This window comes from Sceloporus undulatus, chromosome 5 (assembly GCF_019175285.1).
Source record: "Sceloporus undulatus isolate JIND9_A2432 ecotype Alabama chromosome 5, SceUnd_v1.1, whole genome shotgun sequence".
In the NCBI taxonomy this organism is placed as follows: Eukaryota; Metazoa; Chordata; class Lepidosauria; order Squamata; family Phrynosomatidae; genus Sceloporus; species Sceloporus undulatus.
Genome location: NC_056526.1, coordinates 59108945 through 59128532, shown reverse-complemented (window position 1 = coordinate 59128532; position 19588 = coordinate 59108945). Strand labels below are relative to the sequence as shown.

The 19588-nt window shown below is 39.3% G+C and overlaps 1 protein-coding gene across 3 annotated transcripts in view; it reads left to right on the top strand.

Annotated features, from left to right (window-relative positions):
- Positions 1 to 19588, top strand: part of RASSF3 (Ras association domain family member 3) — an 80775-nt gene that overhangs the window by 16825 nt on the left and 44362 nt on the right. For 2 of the 3 annotated variants that reach the window (XM_042468445.1, XM_042468446.1), the window contains exon 2: positions 7369 to 7478. In XM_042468445.1, the coding sequence (XP_042324379.1) occupies positions 7369 to 7478 (110 nt within the window). Of the gene's footprint in view, positions 1 to 863; positions 942 to 7368; positions 7479 to 19588 lie in introns of those variants that run through there. The other variant, XM_042468447.1, reaches the window with a different exon arrangement.

The window sequence follows — 19588 nt, the reverse complement described above, 5'->3', positions numbered from 1 at the left end:
GTGGGCACACATGCTGTCGCCCTAGCACAGAGTTTGCCAGAGTTTCTTACTAGAAAGCTAGAGGGACGTGGCACTTTGTAATAAATAAGTGAGGTCCAGGTTGCAGTTTGGGCACTCGGTCTGTAAAAGGTTCGTCATCATTGACCTAGGGGACCTACATACTGGCACAGAAAAGATTTCCTTTCCTCAGAGTATTGCTCAAAACTAGATTCCAGACAAATTAAGAACTAAAATTTTATCATACATGCAAACTTGGGAGTAAATCCCATTGGGGATCAGGTATGAATGAATACAGGTACCCTGTTTGATTTTAACCAGGGATGTAGCCAAGGGGGGGGGGGGGTCTTGGGGTCCGCCGCCCCCCCCCCCTTCCTAAAATCCTAGCTACGTCTCTGTTTTAACAGTTATCAGCTTTGTGAGAAATTACATAGCACTCACCACTGTGTTTGGTGAAAGGGCCACTCCTTGCATGTAATATGTTATCTTGGACTTCAGGATCTTTGAATAAGGTTCACAGCATAATATAGCAGGACAACAAATAAACAGAATTTCAGCTGAAGACTGGTTTTAAGGAGATATAAGAAAGATGTCCTGCCTATACCAATTCTAATAGTTGCCAACAGGTTAAGCATTGTTCAGAGTTACACTCCCCTATGCATATATATTTGAAAACCAAATTAGCTAAGTCAAATCAGGATTTTATTGTGAATGTTTATGAAGGTTGAAAAGAAGACTGGCAGAATATGAGAACTTGTACTCATGAACAGGAGCAGTCTGGTTGTTTTTATTGGAGCCAGCACAGCTCAATTATCTGAGCCTGCTTGTAGAGCATCTGCTCATCTGCCTGCCTGTATAGCCTTTCAGATGCTCTGTGATGGGAATGGCTATATACAAGCTATCAAGCAAAACCAAGCTTGGGGTGAAGAAGAAGCAGATAGCAGGTAGGTGACAACTTAACAAAATGAAAGCTTGAGGTTCCTAAAGGAAGGACAGAAGTGCCTGTGACTGAAAGTAGTTTATCCTATTTCTCTTGGATTTTAGATTTAGAATAAAGCAAATTTGCCATGGTATAGAATTGAGATGGTTAGTCATATTTTGTTATACATATTTAACTTTTTAAAATTTAAAGTGTAAAATACTATTTTTATTCATTCTTATTATCTGTTTTTGAAATGTACTTCCAGATTCAAAGCATATCAGTTTGGAAACTGACTTTTAGCATCATCTAGATTGCTGAGAAAACCTTTTCCTTTATCTGAGCAGACTGTTTTATAAATCTCTATCAGTATCTTTGATAATTTGGTATCATGCAAATCAGCTTGTTTCAGGAATGGTCAGAAGGAGGATAACCACAGTATAGATGAAATATGGTTTCCAAATGGGAATTGGGATAGGAGAATATCTGTTTCACTAATTGCATTTTTCCTTATTAGAGCCTAATTAACTATTACAAAGAGCTTATTCATAAATAAGGACAGTGCAGGGAATTTCAACTGAGATGGGCTTGTGGAGGAAAGGGATAAATCCCACTGCTGATTTTGACCATTCTGCTGTTGCTATTTAAGATGAAAAACAAGTCCATCAATGTTGTTGCTGCTGAGTGCCTTCAAGTCATTTCCCACTTATTGCGACCCTAAGGGGTTTTCATGAGGTTTTCTTGGCAAATTTCTTTGGGGGGGGGGGGAGGTTGCCTGAGGCTGAGAGAGTGTGACTGCCGAAGGTCACCTAGTGGGTTTGCATGACTGAACCAAGATTTGACCTGGTCTCCAGAGTCATAGGCCAACTCTCAAACTACTATACCACACTGCTCTCAAAACCCAACTATGCACATCATCAAATTATGCATTTTTTAAAAGAAATAAATCTTTCCTCTTTTACCCCTCTTCAGAAGAAGCATGTGATGTGATTAATTGGTGCTATATTTACCATCCTATTAGAGATGCAGATGTGGCAAATCTGTACCTCAGTTTTCTATAGCTGACAGGAATTGCTGTGAAAATAAAATTTTGAATGCTATCATTCCTGACAACAACTCAGTGAGAAATACTATTGAAATTTATGTTGCAAAGCTATTAGGTCATGAAAGTAAAGCTACTGTGGTTCCTCCCTTTGCCACTTATTTCTTAGGGAGAAATTAGGGGCCTGCTACATACATGACTTCAGAAATTCTCATTAATTAATGCTGAGGACATATATTGTTTGAGAAAAAACATGTTTCCTAATACAATTAGCTATCTAATCTTGGAATACTATTTAACCAAAACACAGTTCTCTAATTTGACTTATTAAAATATGTGAGCTCAATGGTAAAAATCAATATAAATGAGATGCCCAAAAACAGTTATTCAGTAATCTATACTGCAGTATTTATGAAGACAGCAATCTAGGCCTGTTCTGACTCAGGCTTGCCAAGGCAACAATAGATACCTAAAAAAAAATCTGCATTAGTTGCAGTCAAAAAGAGAGTGTCATAGCAAGAATGGGGTTTTTTTTCCTGCTCATAAAACTGGCAGGATTATGGGTGTCTGCATATGAATTTGGCCCCTTTCTCATGTGTTAAAGAAATACAGCAGAATCTCCAACATTTCACAGATGAAAACGGATACATATGATCAAAGAGCATCGGAGTGTAATCAAGTGTGGTAAAAGTTATTAAGGAGATAGAATACATAACTTAGAGAGGCTGCTGCAGTTTGCTTTTGCCTGAGTCTACAAAGAAGGGAAAGATTACACCCCTTCATCTCTTTTTCCTCCTTCTGAGTTAACTGAGTTCAAACTACTTTTGTACTTTTAAGTCAGTTTGCAGTAACTGAAGTAAAGACAAAGAGGGAAAGTGGGAGGAGGAAAGAAAAGGATTTCACCCCTCCAGCTCATGGTTCTTTGGACCCAAGGGCATGTCTTTGACTTACAGGAATTTTCACAGACCATCCTGGGGTTTTAGTTTTATTGTGGCTTAGTCTGTAGCAGGAGTAGAAATCATGTGCCCTTCCAGGTGTTGTTGGACTACAATTCCCTGCATTCCTCAACATTAGCTAGGCCTGCTGGGACTTGCAATCCAACAACACCTGGAGGTGATTCCTAGCTCTCGTTTATAATTTTCTTGGTATAATTTTAAAAGAGCCCATTTCCCTTGAACCCTGTAAATTTAATACAAACCTGTGTGATAACGTTCTCCTGTCATTTATTAAAACTATAATAGTTTTTGGCTTGACTTGAGGCTTATTTTTAATTTAGCTCAAAACACTAACGTGTTTCTCAGAGAACAATATTTCTCCTCGGACAGCTGACAAAGCCCTGTGGGTTGTTGGGAAGTCTGCATGGATTCTAAATTAGAGCATCATTGTGGAAACACCTTCCACAGAGAACACTGTTCAAGATTATATTAAGAATTTAAGTGGTCATTTTTAGTGAAACGTAGGCGGGATACAAACCGCCATATAGTACGTATAGGATACGTACTAGGGCACCCCCTAACCCTAGTACGTATCCTATACGTACAAGATAGCGGCGCCCCTTCTACATGGGCGCCGCCATCTTTACGTACTGGATGCATAGCATCCAGACGTGTCGCGGCGCCTATGACGTCGCGAGTCCGCGCCAGGCGCCTCGTGACGTCATAGAGGCGCCGCAAGAAGAAGCTCCGAAATAGAGCTTCTTTTTTGCTCCGCGCGGGAGTCGCGCGGTTTGGCTGCTGCGGCTCCCGCGCAGAGCAAATTGCAGCGGCGGGGGAGCACCGCAAAGCGGCGGTTTGTACCCCGCCAAAAAGAAGTCAGGGTTTCAGTATAAAAGAAGCTGAAACTTCAATTAGGCCTCAGCTGTCCAACCTGTTTTCAGCAGCTCTGTTATTTTTAAAAATAATCTGTTGAGGAGCCTAGGTAGGAGGGAAACAGATTTTAACATTCAGCATTTTAAATAAGATTCTAGACATTAACAATCCTATATTCTTGAACCCTGGATGTCATTTTCGGAGGAAGATGGGATACAAGTACAATAAATAAGTTTTTGTGACCCTGACTCAAATATACAGTATCTCCATTGTACCTAAAGAGTGGGCATTTTATTCTTGACTTTCAGGTCCAGACTGTATGTGGCAGACCCAAACTTCTGAATGCAACTTTGCTTGACTCGCATGTGTTGGGGTGAGGTAAAATCTGATTTAAAGGGTCAAAGAGAGGCCAGGCAACTTCTCACTACAAGAAAGTTTGTTCTAATATGGCTCAGCTTGAGACATATGACCTGTCTAAGACAAGAATGTCTGGATGGCTAGCCTGTGTGTAGCAGCATAATGGACAGAAAGGTATTCAACAGCTCTTTGCCCATGAGGCCTTTGTTGTTGTCATTTCCCACTCATGGCAACCTTAACATGGAGTTTTCCTCCCAAGCTTTTGTTCAGAAAGGGTTTGCCATTTCTGCCAAGACTGAGGGCTAGTCTACACATTAGTGTATTATATAATTGCTGCGGATTTTCACACATTCACATTGATGCTTAACTGTCTTCACTTTCCTGTGCAAATTCACATCTATTTGCCCTCCTCTTGCCAAAATGTACAACCATGCAAAGTCGACAGATAGCCACACGATTGATAATGTACCTTGCAGATACTTCGTTACAAACCGTGATTCCTTTTCCTGTGAGCGTGAGTTTTTCACACACACTCGCAAAAAACCTGAATTCCTATGGATCGCATGTGGAGAGATTACATTCTGTTCAAATAGAATGAGGAATATTTTAATCCTGTAGACAATCCCTGAGCGAGAAAGTGAATTGCCCAAGGTCATTTACCCAATAGATTTCCATGACAGAGCAGAGATTGCTAGTAGCAATAGACTAGCTTTAGACTAGCAAGTATGCAGTTAATTATAATGTGTTAGTGGATCACACTGAAATTTAGTTATATACATGCATTTAACAATGTGCTTATTTTCTTATATATTACTGCACACCTCCTAACTATTAGTGAGTATAGAGTCACCCAATTTTAAGGCTTGAATATTGCTGCATCATCCCACTGAAAAAAACTGCCTCTGACGTTGCATTTGTTCTAAGCAGTGCCAGATTTAATGTGGACTCCTAGGAAATGCTTTTATTAATTAAGTTAAATTCCCATGACTACTGAGTTTGCTAAATGAGTTGCTATTTGAAAGCTGCACACTTTTTTAAAAAAAAGCTTATTTGCATGTTAATTAAGATAGCTTTACTAAATTTGATCTGCTAAACAGCTTAGAGCTAAGACCTTGCAAGCAGGTCTCAGAAGGTATTATCTGACTGCTGGGGTTTAGCCAAGTTTCTTAATTAACCCTGAATTAACTCCTTCATTTGTCAAATAAGCAGTGTTACTAGCCCTAAATTGACCAAAAAAAAAAAAAAAATGAGAGGACTAGAGATAAGGACATTGAAAGGGAAAAGCAAGCTATTTAGATCTCTTCCTTTGACTATCCCCTTCAAAGTCCTCTTTATCAGTCCTTTCACATTTTAACCTGAAAACCAATAGAAAAAAAAGACAATCTACAATGTATAGCACAGCTCAGGAAGGTTACCATCAGCTGCAAGAGAACAAGCCACCAGGTTTTTAAGCAAGCTAAGAAGAAGAACTCTATTTTAGAAAACAGAAATTATTGCAGTAGTGCAGCTGGGTAATTTTAAATGCTAGGTTTCTTTGGAATAGGAGGACCTTCTTTTGAATCACAGAATCATAGAATTGTCAAATTGGAAGGTACCTCAAGGGTCATCTAGTCCAGCTCTTGCTAATGCAGGAAATTCGCAGCTAAAACTTGCCTGATAGATGGCCACACAACCTGTGTTTAATACTACCAATGAAGAAGAGTCCCCCACAATCCAAGGCAGTCTGTCCTACTGTCAAATAAACTCTTGCACTCAGGAAATTTAGGTGACAATGTGCATTACTTTACCAGCTTCAAAAATGGTAAAAGTCAATTCTACTACATTCTGTGGCCCTTCTGCTCACTCTGATAAGTGGAGTCATGGATGTTTGCGCCAAGGTTTGGTTTTGCTACTCCATGTTTCGATTCTATGCTACTATTCAAGTCTAACTTGATTTGTTTTAGTGGAAAGGTGGCCTAGACATTTGATGAGTATGTTGTTGTGTGTCTTCAAATTGTTTCTGACTTATGGTGACCCTAAGGTGTACCTATCACAAGGTTTTTTTAACCAGATTTGTCCAAGAGGGGTTTGCCTTTGCCTCCCTCTGAGGCTGAGAGAGTATGACTTGCCTAAGGTTACCCAGCTGGTTTCCATGGTTGAGCAGGGCTTTCAGCCCTGGTCTCAGGTTCCACAATCCAATGTTCAAACCACTACACTGCATTTGCTGTCTTTGATAAATATAGTAGGCTATAACAAAGAAGAAGCCCACTGGACACAAAGCCATAAGAGAGTCCAGTACCTGCAACACAATGGAAAGCCCCAACTCAGGAAATGACTCTTATTAAGTATAGGACCAGAGTGAAGTCCTTCTATACCTTCAGGGCCAGCTCACTCTTTCATGCTTTGTGCCCTTCTGGAGGAGTGGAAGACCCTAATGCAGCTAGTCTCTAGCTTGAAGCTTAAAAGTCCTCCTCTTCCCCCTTTTTGGCAACTCCCTTGAAGATCATTGCCTGCAATGGCATCACTGAGGGGTGCGGAGGGTTTGGACTATATCAGATGGCACCCTAAGAGGGAGTGACACTACCGCTTGTCAAATATCTGTATTTTGGCAAAAATAGGCTGTGGCATTCACCTGTCTCTCTTTAAAATGCTGAAGAAATGGTGTGAGTGAGGTGAGGCTCAGTGGAAGGAGAAATAAGTTAAAAATATCACATTTTACCAAATTTTAACTTTAACCACAAGAAACTATGTATATGTAAACACATTTATGTCACAACTGTTACCATTACATTCAATGATATATGGGAATTACTATTTAGGAGTAAATGAGTTCAAAAGATGTTATTAAGGATTCTGTATGGGTGGGGTATGGGAGGAAGTCAGTGGAGGGGGTGACACCATGAGTTATCGCGCCAAGTGACTTCAACCCTAATGACTCCACTGTTTCCCTGCATTACTAAATCAACCTGGAGGGGTGTGTTCATAGTGTAAAAGAGTCAGTTCCCCAGGTGGGAGTACAGGCCCTAAGGGTACTGACTTCTGAGGATTTTAATCCAGAACATTTATGTAATCAAGATGCTAGGGTGCTGGGCTCTTCATCACCTCTGAATTCAGTGCTGCAAATGTAACACATCTGAATGGTCCTCATCACCTCAGTTGGCATCAGAAACCAGGCTGACGTTTAGACAGGGGATCCTGACATTTGTATGCACTGAAAGCAACATAAGCAGCATTATACAAACTGCTTTGTCTCTTTTACATTTCAGATTGCAAATACACATGTCACTCTTACTGTCAAGACCTGGTGCACCTGGACTGTCAGCAGAATGGAAAACTGATGGAATACAGCTCTAGATATGACAATGCAGCTGAGACGGTAATACATTTGTTTGTTTGTTTGTTTGTTTGTACAAATCGTACTCTTACCAGTTGCCAGTCATATAATAAAGAGCATCTGTCTTCGGCTTAAACAGTCTTTCTGTTGCTGAGTCAGTGGCATTTACAGTGTACAGGTACTGTTCTTAAGTCAATTTGTGCCCACCTAACCATTAATGAACTGCAACCCCCAGCATAATTTACTATTGTTTAATGTTGGCTAGATGGGAGTTGTACTTCAATGACATCTGTAGGGGTACACTTCCCACTGAACTTTGCCTCACTCACACCATCTCTTCAGTGTTTTAAAGGAGAATGTTACAGCCCATTTCTGCCAAAAGTAGATGTTTGGGAAGTACTCTTCCTTGGGGTGTCACCTTCTGTGTCGGCTACCCCTCTCACCCCATGTGATGCTCCAGTCCAACTAAAGAAACTTATCTAAGATAGAGAAAAATAACTAACTTACCCAGCTCAGTTGTTAACACTTTTACAAGCATTTATTTTTACACACAGAAACTGTAGCCTAACCAAACGAGATTTTTTTTATAGTCACGATTCTGCTATTTTCCATCATCCCCCAAATAATCATTATACTAATACTACTAACAATCACCAAATATTTTGGAGTGGGAGGATTATGATAGAAAATAGAGAACAACAGATCAATCTTAATTATGTTTATCTGCTGAGAAACAACCTCTACAGTATATAGCTTAATGGGACTTAAAATCCTAAACCTAACCTACCTCAGTCATGATTTCAAGGTTTTCTTGGTGTGAGGAAACAGGAAGAGGAATAATGTAGCCAAAAGAAACAATTTAGACAATATAGCCAAAATAAATTTGGCTAGAAGGTGAAAGAGGATGAGAAAGAAAAAAAGAGTGTGTGGGAAGCAGTTGTGTTACTAACTATGGTATTACCCGGTATGAGAAGAGCATGCCTGTGCCCCTCCTGCTCCCCCGTCCCAGGCTTTCTCCCCTGGAAGGAAGCCCAGACACTGCATTTGCCCTTCCTGCACTGAAGTGGGAAGAGGGCCCAACTGGATGTCACTCCTCTTCAGGGTGTTGCCCGGTGCAGTCTGTACGCACAGTACTCCTCCCCTGTGATGCCCCTGGTGGAAAGGAAAGAGAATACAACTGTACCCAGCAGAATTGGAAGTGGGAGAAACAGAAAGAGGATGAAAGAAGGAAGAAAAATAGAGAGAGAGAAAAGAGAAGACAAGTGCAGCTAAAATAAGATGGAATGTGGGAGAAAGACTATGAGAGGTGGAAAGGAAAGAGATGTTTAATCAGGAGTTGCTGATATGGGGAGAAAGAAGATGAGTGAGAACAGTTAAAGCAAAAATAAAAAGGAATCAACTGCCTAAGGAGAGCTGAAGAATGGAGACATTTGTATGTTACTGTTTCCTAACAATGGGGCAGCCTTACACCAAAAAAGAAAATTTCATTGTGGTTTCAACTGCTAAGGGCAGGGTGAGGAACATGAGGACACAACTAGGGAAGTTAACAATAAGAAAAGCCATGAAAGAGCATATTCCTGACACTCATTGCTGGCTCCTGGTCTGCACGATGTAATTGGAGACAGTTTACAAGAGGGAGGAGAGGAAATAGCTGGAGGTGCTGGCAAATAGCACACAGTGTAAAATATATTTATATGTTGAAGGCAGTGCACTCACCTTGGGTTTCTTCCTCCTGTCTGGTGACCTGAAGGAAAGGATCTACACAAACATAAGCTTTCTCATAGTTGTTTGCAATTGAATAATTTGTGTAAAAATCCTTGTCTTGATTTATTATTGGTCAGACAGTTTACATAAGTATATGCCATGCGGGACACTTGCATGTTTTAAACATATGCTTACCAGTTTGGCTATGAAGTGAGGGTTTCTTCTGTCACTAAATAGATAGTGGAGACTGTCATAATACATGCCAACTTCCTTGTCTTGGTTCCCAAAGTGACTTTTTATCTACCCTTCCTGTGTTCCAGTACTCCAACAGCTGCCAAATTGATTATAAATTCAGATTATATTTATATTCTGAACTTCCCACTGCCACCAGTCAAAAGTCTTATTTATAAAATGAGTGGGTATTCCCTCCACTGAAATGGTAAGGAGTGTTAACTATACACAATGCACAAATGCTGCATTTCATGTGGTTTTGGCCTAATTCCATAGGATGAAAGCATCTCTCTCTTCAAGCCTGGACACTGCATGTGTGGACTCAATAGAACCATTAACAACTGTAAAGAAACTTGCTGGACCTGAGACTTAGCCCAGCTGGGTGCTGTAATACAGCATACCACATAACAATTGTTTCTTTTTAAAACTTGTAAAGCTGGCTACAAAAGAATTACTAACACATTATTTCTACAGTTTCTTACAAATGACTTTTTATTATGTATTCTGTGGCATAAAATGCCAATTAAAATTAGTTGTTTCAATTGATAATTGAAACTGAAGAATAGTAGTGGTTATGCAGATGATACCATACTGTTAGTAGAATATAACAAAGACTTGGAACAATTACTAATCAAAGTCAAAGAAGGAAGTGCTAGTAACAATTGTTTTAGCTGATGGGTGGCTTTTCTTTAAACCTTAGTTTACCCCAATTCCTACAAACATTATTGAACCTGCTGACTTAAAACACAAATACAAGGCTTACCTTTCTACAAACATCTTTTTGTGCATGCTATATTAGCATGTTAGGCATCTGTATGTGATGTCTCTGTTGCCTAAACAGCTGTATGTATCTATCTCTTAAACAATACCAATTGTGTGCATAGATGTGAAGTATATGTATAAGTGTACTGAATAACCATTCATCTACTAATTTAATAAAATCAAATCAAACAGACTCAAGCAGAAACTGTCTTATATCCCCTCTATAGTCCTGAATGGGTCCCCCTCCAATATCTACAGTTGGATCTCTTTTATCTAATTTAAAATTGACAGTTAAAAACAAGATAATTTTAATTTGAAATGGCATTCCTTATATAAATGAATAAATAGTTCATTTTGAAGAAAGAGTATGAACTGTGTAAAATCAAACATGTTGCTAAGCTCTGAGGTCATTGTTTGGATATTGTGTTTGCTTATCTAGCAGCTGTTGAAATGCATTGGGAAAAAGTTTGTAAATGTTTATTGACCCTTTGTAACAGGTGTCAGACATTAGTTCCATGCTAGATGAACAGAAAGTGGAGAGACATAGGATGCCTTTAAAAAAAAAAGATTTCCCTGCCTGAGATATTAAGGTTTTCTTGCACTAGAGTCATAGAATCATGCAGTTGGAAGAGACCACAAGGGCCTGACATTCAGGAAGACACAATCAAAGTAACCTCGACAGAAGGTCATCCAGCCTCTGTTTAAAAACCTGCAAAGAAGGAGACTCCCTCACTCTCTAAGGAAGTGTATTCCACTGTCAAACAGCTCTTCCTGTCAGGAAGTTCTTCCTAATGTTGAGGTGGAATCTCTTTTCCTGTAGGTTGAATTCATTGCTCTGGGTTCTATTCCCTAGAGCTGCAAAAAACAAACTTGCTTCTATCTCAGTATGACGTCCTTTCAAATATTTGAACATGGGTATCATATTACATCTTAACCTTCTCTTCTCTGGGCTAAACATACTCAGCTCCCTAAGTCGCTCCTCATAGGCCATGGTTTCCAGACCTTTCACCATTTTGGTTGCCCTCCTCTAGACATGCTCCAGCTTGTCAACATCCTTTTTGAATTGTGGTGCCCAGAACTAGACACAATATTCTAGGTGAGGCCTGACCAAAGCAGAATAGATCTAGACACTATACTTCCATTGATGCAGCCTAGAATCTCATTGGCTTTTTTAGCTGCCGCAGCATACTATTAACTCATGTTCAACTTGTGGTCTAGGACTTCTAGAACAGACCCCTTTCCCTTGTACTCTTGTCAAGTCAGGTAGGAACTGAGGGAAAGTTTGGTATACCTGGGTTCCCTCAGATGCCAGTGGTAGTTACAGCTGATGATTCACTGGCTATTCCCCTAATATTTTTCTAGGCTGCATAACTTCAAAACTCCATAACACATTCCAACTTGTTAAGTCTCTTTCTACTTTATCTCAATCTTTTGCATTCTAGAACCTTTGAGACCCTGGGAGTGGCATTTTTCCTTTTAAGCAAGGCCTCATTCCCACTACCTTTTAAACCAGATAACAATTCGGTTTGAACTGGTTCAAATGACCCTGGTTCCCACTTAAATAGAATCGCAGAATTCGGATCGCACACTGATGTATGTGTAAGTGGGAATGAGGCCCAAGATTCAGCTCTGCTGTACCTTTTAAAAGTAAGAAATAGACACCCCTCCAAAATACAGTCTGCACCCAAACCCTATAATGGACAGTCTCTTGTTTTTCAAAATAATTTGGGTGGGTTAGCTGACCCTTGGTGGGTCCTAGAAACGGAAATTTTCCCTCAAAGTTTTACATCAACCAAAGGACATTTTGTTTCATATTGCCTTCCTTAAGATAACTTGCCATCGCTATTGTTCACAACTGTCATTGTAAGGGGCCCTGGACTGAAAGTCAGCATATACATGTTTTAATAAATACAATTTTAAATCAGATTCATCAGATATATGTTTAAAGGTAAGCACAAATTGAGTTTAATAATTTAAGCAGGTGGCTGCTTTTCTATCATATTGATTTCTTGCATATCAACTCTCAATACTGCCTTCCTCTCCATACCCAGAAAGATACATTTGTTGACAGCTGGCCTTATTAATGTGGAGAAAGTCAATCTTGGCTCCCTACATCCCACTGAAGCCTGGAATAGTTGGCACTTGCCCATCCTGTTGTCAGCAATTTCTGAAAAGTCCAATAGGTTAAGTTACAGCAGAGTGTGTTAAAAGTAGTTTTTCCTGATAATTCTCTTTTCTGCCTTGCTCTTTTGTTTACTTTAAAGCACCTGCAGTTCTGACTGTAATCTTAACAACTTTGCTTAAAAAATTGATCTTTTTTTTTAAAAAACACATTCTGTACACTAGCCACATTATTCTGTATGTAGATGAAAGCTACAATTTTAGCCCCACTTACCTGGGAGGAACCTTCATAGAAAGACAAGATTGCTTCTGACAGGGAGGGATTACCCTTGGTTCATCTGATGCAATTGCTCCAGGTATAGCTTATTTCAGCTTTCCTCCCAGTTGCTTCCTATATCTCCCAATGTTTCTTATCACTGTTTTCTATGTCATTTGAGAAAGTGAATAATAAATGGAGTAAAATTGTTAGTCTTAAGATGAAATTTGAGCTGGAAAGAGCTCAAACATAAGTATTTTGAGGTCCCGTAGTGCATTTTGTATTTGTAATTTATTTAATTTTCTATACAGTGCTTCCTAGCAGAGCTCACCCATTCACACTTGGGAGGGAGGCTATTTCTGGAACTTCTTAAGGTGCTCAGCTACCTTAAGTAAATGTTTAGAGGATTGTATTAAACATGTCTTTGTCTTTAATTCTAATTATAGGTTTGCGGATGAGGAAGCTTTTTTTCTGTCAAGGGGTTAATTTTAGGAATTGCGTGCTGGTAATGCCAACAGTTATCCCTTATTGTCTTTTCTCCCTCTTAAGTCTCCCTGTGAATAGATTACTGAGGGAGAAATTGATCATTCTTGCCAAAGGTCTGGTCTGATAGGTAAACAGATTAAGACCCATGGATTACCTACCCTTGCCAGAAAGATATGCAGATGCAAAAGAACTGGACCACTGCCAATTCAGGGATATTCTAGTTCCACGCTACAAATATTCTCCCTTTATTTTATTTTTAAAGAAGACAATCTCTTTACATAACTTTCCAAATTTTCAAACAGCCCTAACTATTTGGCTCCATCAGTATTGCCCCCTGCAGACTTTGATTCTTTATTTAAAGTGTTGCACAAGCTGTACAAAATGAACAACTCTATTGCATTGCGGTGTGTGTGTGTGGGGAGGGGGGACCTAGGAGGTATTAGCTCTCTGTATGTGTATACAGGTATATGTGTAATGAAATAACCTTGGTCTGTCTTGGTTACTTTGAATACATACCGACTGGGAACCCTGTTATAGAAGTTAGAGATTTGACAAAATAACCCACTGTGTCTGATGGTGGTGAATATTTTTCCCTGGCCAGATAAAGGATACAGGGCTGTTTGTGTGTGAGAAAGTAAGGCAAAGAGGAATGTTTTACAGTTTTGAATTCTGAGAATGGCACAAATAGGGAATATTTAAGAGCACAGAATTAGATGAAGGTGAAGTATCTTCTTGAAATAAAGAGGAGCTCTATGAATAACTGATGCAGTGGTAGCAGCTGTGGTATTAACTGAAGAAATATATTTGCTCTTATTATGCTCTGCTACTAGTGTATTTGTAAATAAAGAAAATATTATAAAGTGTTCTCTTTCCTATTGAAACATTCTTGTTTTATGGGTTCTCTCATCACCCAGAGAAGTGTGGAGTACACTTCATCATTGTATATTGCAGTACCAAGTGGCAATTCTAGCTACATTTGGATCTGAAAATAGAGTGGCCATTCCTAGCGTAGCCCTTTAGAATTATAGGTGGAATGCAAGGAGCTAGTGATTAAACTTTGTTGATTCAACAGTATGATAACAAGCAAGAGAGATTTCCACAGATGTAAATATTGGAAGTACTGAAGTAGAAGGTCAAAGTAGCTTTGGCATCTCATGGTTTGTGTTCTACCTGCTGTGTTTGTGGAAAACTACTTCAAAGTTAATTGGGTGAAAATGTGGGTAAAAAGGCTTTCCCAGAAGAGAGAGCAAGCAAGTCAAACCAACCTCCTTCTACAGGCACTGACCTTGAGCTTCATTGATTTACTTTGATTCAGACCATCTGTACTCAAACAATTAAGAGCCTCCAAATCTCCTAAGAGTTTCCTTCCTCTGATTACAACATATGCTGCTTGTTAAAACACAGAGGTAAATAGTTAATATATTTCATATGAGTAGCTGTGATAGTCTATGACCACAAATACAACAAAGGGTCCTGAGGCACCTTGAAGATTACAGATTTGTTGTGGCATACATTTTGGTGGACTTGAGGCCATGTAATCTGTTTCACAAGTGTTATTACACACATATGTAAATCATAGCCCCCAAAACAATAAAATGCAAAAGATAGTAATGTGCATTGTGACACTTCTATACAATTTATCAAAACAGGCCTCATGACGTAACTGGCGAAGTGCGACATGCGGACGCTATGCGTCTGCTACATCATAATGGCAGCGCCCATGTACATGGGATGCCTCCATTATTGCGCCGCCAGTATGTGCTAGGGTTAGGGACCGTGCAGTTGCTGTGCAGTCCCGTAACTCTAGCACGATGCGAGCACAGCACACCATAGTTCCAGTGAAGTCTTTCAAGTTCCAGCAGTGCACATATGTACTATCCATAATACAGCAGTATACTTGTATTCGTTTTACTGCTTCTGTTAATTTCATGTAGAAACCATACTCTCTATTTAGCACTAGACAGAATTACATATGGAAGCACAATTTAGTTTCATTTATAGGTTCTGGTTCTTTCTCTTCATTGCTTGGTTGCAGTATTAATGTGACATGTCTGATTTTATCTGAAAGGCAAATTCTTAAGAATACGTGTAGACACATTATTCAGCTGCATCAGTTTCCAATGCAGAAATCTCTGTTGTGTTCATGGCGTGGTTTGATTTTTTTTATTTTTCTTTACCTCAAGCACACTTTAAATTCTGATTACCATATCCTCCAATATTTCACTGATGAAAACTGAAACACCTGTGGCTAAGCAACATCAGACTGTGTTTAAAATGTTGGCATGCTTGTGCAACCTGAAGTGCACACCACTGAAGCTTTGTGCCTGGAACACATACCACAGAAGCCACTGAAGTTCAGTGCAGGCTAGAAAACTCCCTCTCCCTCATACAGAAGTTGCAAACATGACAGCACACTGAGTTTTGTCAAGGTACAAATCTTGCTCTCACTGACAGAATGTCTCACCAGTATTATACACCACATACCAACCACACCAAGTATTGAAGATCCTCTCTTATATACATGTCCAATGCTGGAGCTTTTAGCCCAGCCCTTTGCAAGTGTGTTACACTTATTTCCTGTCCCACATTTGGCATGATTCTGCAAGTTTGCCACCTGGTGACTCCATGTATTGCCAGTGCGTCTTCAGCTTCCTATGACAGCAGGCTTTAAATCAGGGGTAGGCAACCTGCGGCCCGCGGACCGGATGCGGCCCAGCAAGGCCTTGGGACCGGCCCCAGCCGGATCCTGCCACCGATTGCCGCCGGAGCCTTTGGCCTCTCGCGTGAGGGCGTGGGGCCTTTGGCCTATCAGGAGGAGGCAGGCAAGGGGGGCAATTGTCTATTGAAGCCTCCGAAACAAGCATTTATATTAACATTTTTTAAAAAATCAGCAAATTTTTGCGTGTCCTCCATTTTTTAAAAAAAGTGTCCTCCATTTGAAAATTTTGTCCCACGTTTGTCCCAGTTTGTTTGTTTGTTTGTTTGTTTGTTGGCTTCGCCCCTCCCCCCCAGTTGTCTGAGGGACAGCAACCCGGCCCCCGGCTCAAAAAGGTTGCCTACCCTTGCTTTAAATGCTAAATCATCATGGTTCCTTCCTGAACCAGAGTTACCTGTGTCCCACGTGCTGGACATTTTCCCTGGATGCTGCCATCCTAACATAAAATGGAAAAATGATTGAGGAAGAACACACAAGACAGGAGAGACTGCTGCAGTTTGCTTTTGCCTGGACTTACTGGGAAGGGCAAGTTTCTGCCCTCCCCTATCCGTTTTCCTCACTGAGTTAACTTTGTATTCATTTTGCAGCAATTAAAGTAAACCACAGATGAAAGGAAACAGTGGGAGGAAGAGAGGGAAACTGGGACATCTCAAAAGCACCTAAAAAAGTGGTAGGACAAAGGATTACCTGTGGCTATCTCTGACAAATTGGCGCAGCGTCATAAATATGGAATACTTAACATTTGGAATGAAAAGACAGCTCCATTTTAGGAGAACATTCTTCAACAATTTTGGGGAAAATATTGGATAGTATCATTGTTGAATGTCGACTAAGAAATACTTTCTGAGTTATAGTGTACTGGCTGGTCAAGATTGTGAAGCATCTATGGTAGTGCCAATGAAACACATATTTATTGTTAAACAGGAGAGTTACAATTTGATTCCTTTTTCCTCTCTCTTAGGAGAAGTTTTTAGGATCTTGTAGGTGGCTGCAGTGGAAGGTGTATCTTGCGAGATCTACATTGTCATTCATACAAATTAATACAGGGATAGGAATAACTCAGCTCTTCAGATGTTAGAGGTCTGCAACTTCCATTTACCCTTGGCAGCATAGCCAAGGGTAAGGAATGGTATCAGTTGCAGTCCAACAATATCTGTATGCCTTACACAGGAAAATGTACCGCATTCTCCTGTCTCACTGAAATCATTGCTGGCCTAACTTTCTAATAGGTCTATCTTCATGTTGAGTTATTGGTTTCAGGACAGATGCTAGGAATCAGATTGCATTTATAAGGCATGAAAGGCTGGAATTCTTTTGGTACTTAAAGGCATGCTGAACTTCCACAGTTGGGAAAGCTATATTTAAACCACAAAACACTATAGTTGCTATAGGTTTGTTTTTATTGTTGCAAGTTTTTTAAGTGCTGTTAGCAATTAGAAATAGAAAACAAAAGGGAACACATTATCTTTGTCTGTTAAGTTAACCACAGAATAAATTTTAACAAGAATAGCTTTATTGTAAAAAAAGAAAGGAAGATATATTTTAAAAGAAGAAATGAGGGACATATTTCAGAACCAAAGACCCTTGATTTTGCAATAGAACAGAACAAGCAGTTAAAGAACCTTGGTACATTTGCAAGGTATTCTGTTAGCATAAACCTTTTTGGAAGATCCAAATGCATCTGAGGAAGAAGATTTGGAGGTAAAACACATGGGCCAAATGAAGCAGCTTCAAGCCACTTTGGAGGCATGCAGTTGGACAAAGCGGCCAGAAGCTGTGCCAAAGTGGTGCTCCAGTCCTTAGGACCAGATCAAAAAAGGAGCTGGGATGACGAACTCCTGGCAGTGCCGGTCAGCCTCTGCATATACAATCTGTCTTAGTAGTGGACTGTGGGGACAGTGGGGTTCCGACCCGCTTCTGGATGGAAGGGAGTCGGACCGCTCTTTCGTGCCCATCTGCTCTGGTCCTAAGTCTACAAAAGCTCATGCTGCCAACTTCTTTCTTTCAGTTATTCTTATAGATGCTACAAGATCTCGTCACATATTGATTCTACAGACTGACCTGGCTATATCTTTGAATTCTACCTTTTTGGGACATGTAAATATTTCTGCATCTGAACATAATTTTTTTAAAACTATACTTTTTGTTCATTAAAACATTAAAATTCTTCAATTTTGTGCTAATGTCCTTCTTAATTCTCCAGTGAGCTTTGAGTTTACTGGAGATGAATTAATGAATGAAGTCAGATAGAACTTTCACATGTATTAACAAGGCACTCTTTTCTTGTGCACCAGTAATCTTAGTTAAGGTGTTCACTAGCATTATAAATGATAATTTAAATTTTATTCCTGGATAATATCCTGAAAATACTGCATTTCTTTTATAAGTCTATTAACTAATTCAAAATTGCTTGGAGGACAGAAGAATATGTTTTAAACCTACAAGCAGCCCATGGTTCAAGAATGGTTCCCCATCTCCCCTAAGTGGAAGGATAAGTCCACCTCTCTGCTCAAAGCATGGATTTGGTGTGGAAAACTAATTCAACTGCCAAGAGATTTTTATTTTCAGAGGGTTCAGTGATGATACTTCTTTGTCCCAGTAGCCTTTAATGCAACGTGAAATCTGTTCTGCATAATCCAGCCAGCATTCCATATGAACTGGATTACTTGTGTGCTTTTCCATCATGCCCAGCATTCTTCCCAAACCTTTTTTGTCTTTGTTGTTGCCTTAAAATCTAATCGAAAGAAGCTCTGGGAAAGTCTTTCTCACTATGGCATGTGAGGAATCCTAATAATTATTGCTCTACTGTTGGATTACAATTGATCTATTTAGATTATTTCTCTTAATGTGTATAAGCAAAATAGAAAAGCACATTGCATTTTAAAAACAAAATTATTTTGCTAGACCAGGTTTTTAGGTAATATAAAATTATAATTTCTTTTTGATATACCAGTGAGGCTTTGGACACATAAATTCTACAAAAGTAGATTTTTCAGGTTAATTGCTATCTTGCAAAGAGCTCACTGCATATCAAATTATTGTATTATGTCAGAAGCAAATGTCAGAAGGTAAGATATGGGAAAGTCGATAATCATCTACACATATCACAGTAGTCCCAGTGGGTAGATGATTGTAGGAATAATCTCTAGGCAAGGGCAACCAATAGAGAAGAGTCAGCAATTGCTGTGACAGATTCCCATGACAGAGGAAGGACATTGTTTATCTGAGATTGCCAGCTGCGCTGACTAGGAGTTAAGCCATCAATGAGTGTAGCTTGATTTACTGAACAGGTTTCCTTTCATTAATATATGCATCTAAATATTTGTAAGCTATGGCTTTTTATAAGCAACTAAACACCTTTTTTAAAAGCAACTTATAAGGAACTTTTTATAAGCAACTAAATAAGATTGTCCACTCCCATTACATATTATGAATTTATTACTTCATTTTTATTAAAATATTTATATTTCATTCTATTTGTGAAATGAGACAAATGTGAACCAAAGAATAAAATAATTTCTTCTTTGGTCACATTTTCTATCTCAACTTGGTTTATGTTATATCTTATATGTAGAGTTATAAATGTGTTCATATTATGTATAGATTTAAATAGGATGCATTGGTAAATGATAAAATATTCATATCATAGTATATTCTCCTCATACAAATTAGGAATGGAAATTCTTAATTTGACAACAGAACAGTAAATGTTGTTCTCTGTGAGAAACCACCAAATTACAAGAGTACCACAACCACATGTGGAATGAATCTGTCAGTAAGCTGTAGTAATATCCCAGAGTAGCCTTAAGATCAGTGCAAGTAGTAAGTAGCAGCCAGGCCATGACTCAACAAGCCTATGGTGCTATATAAATAAAC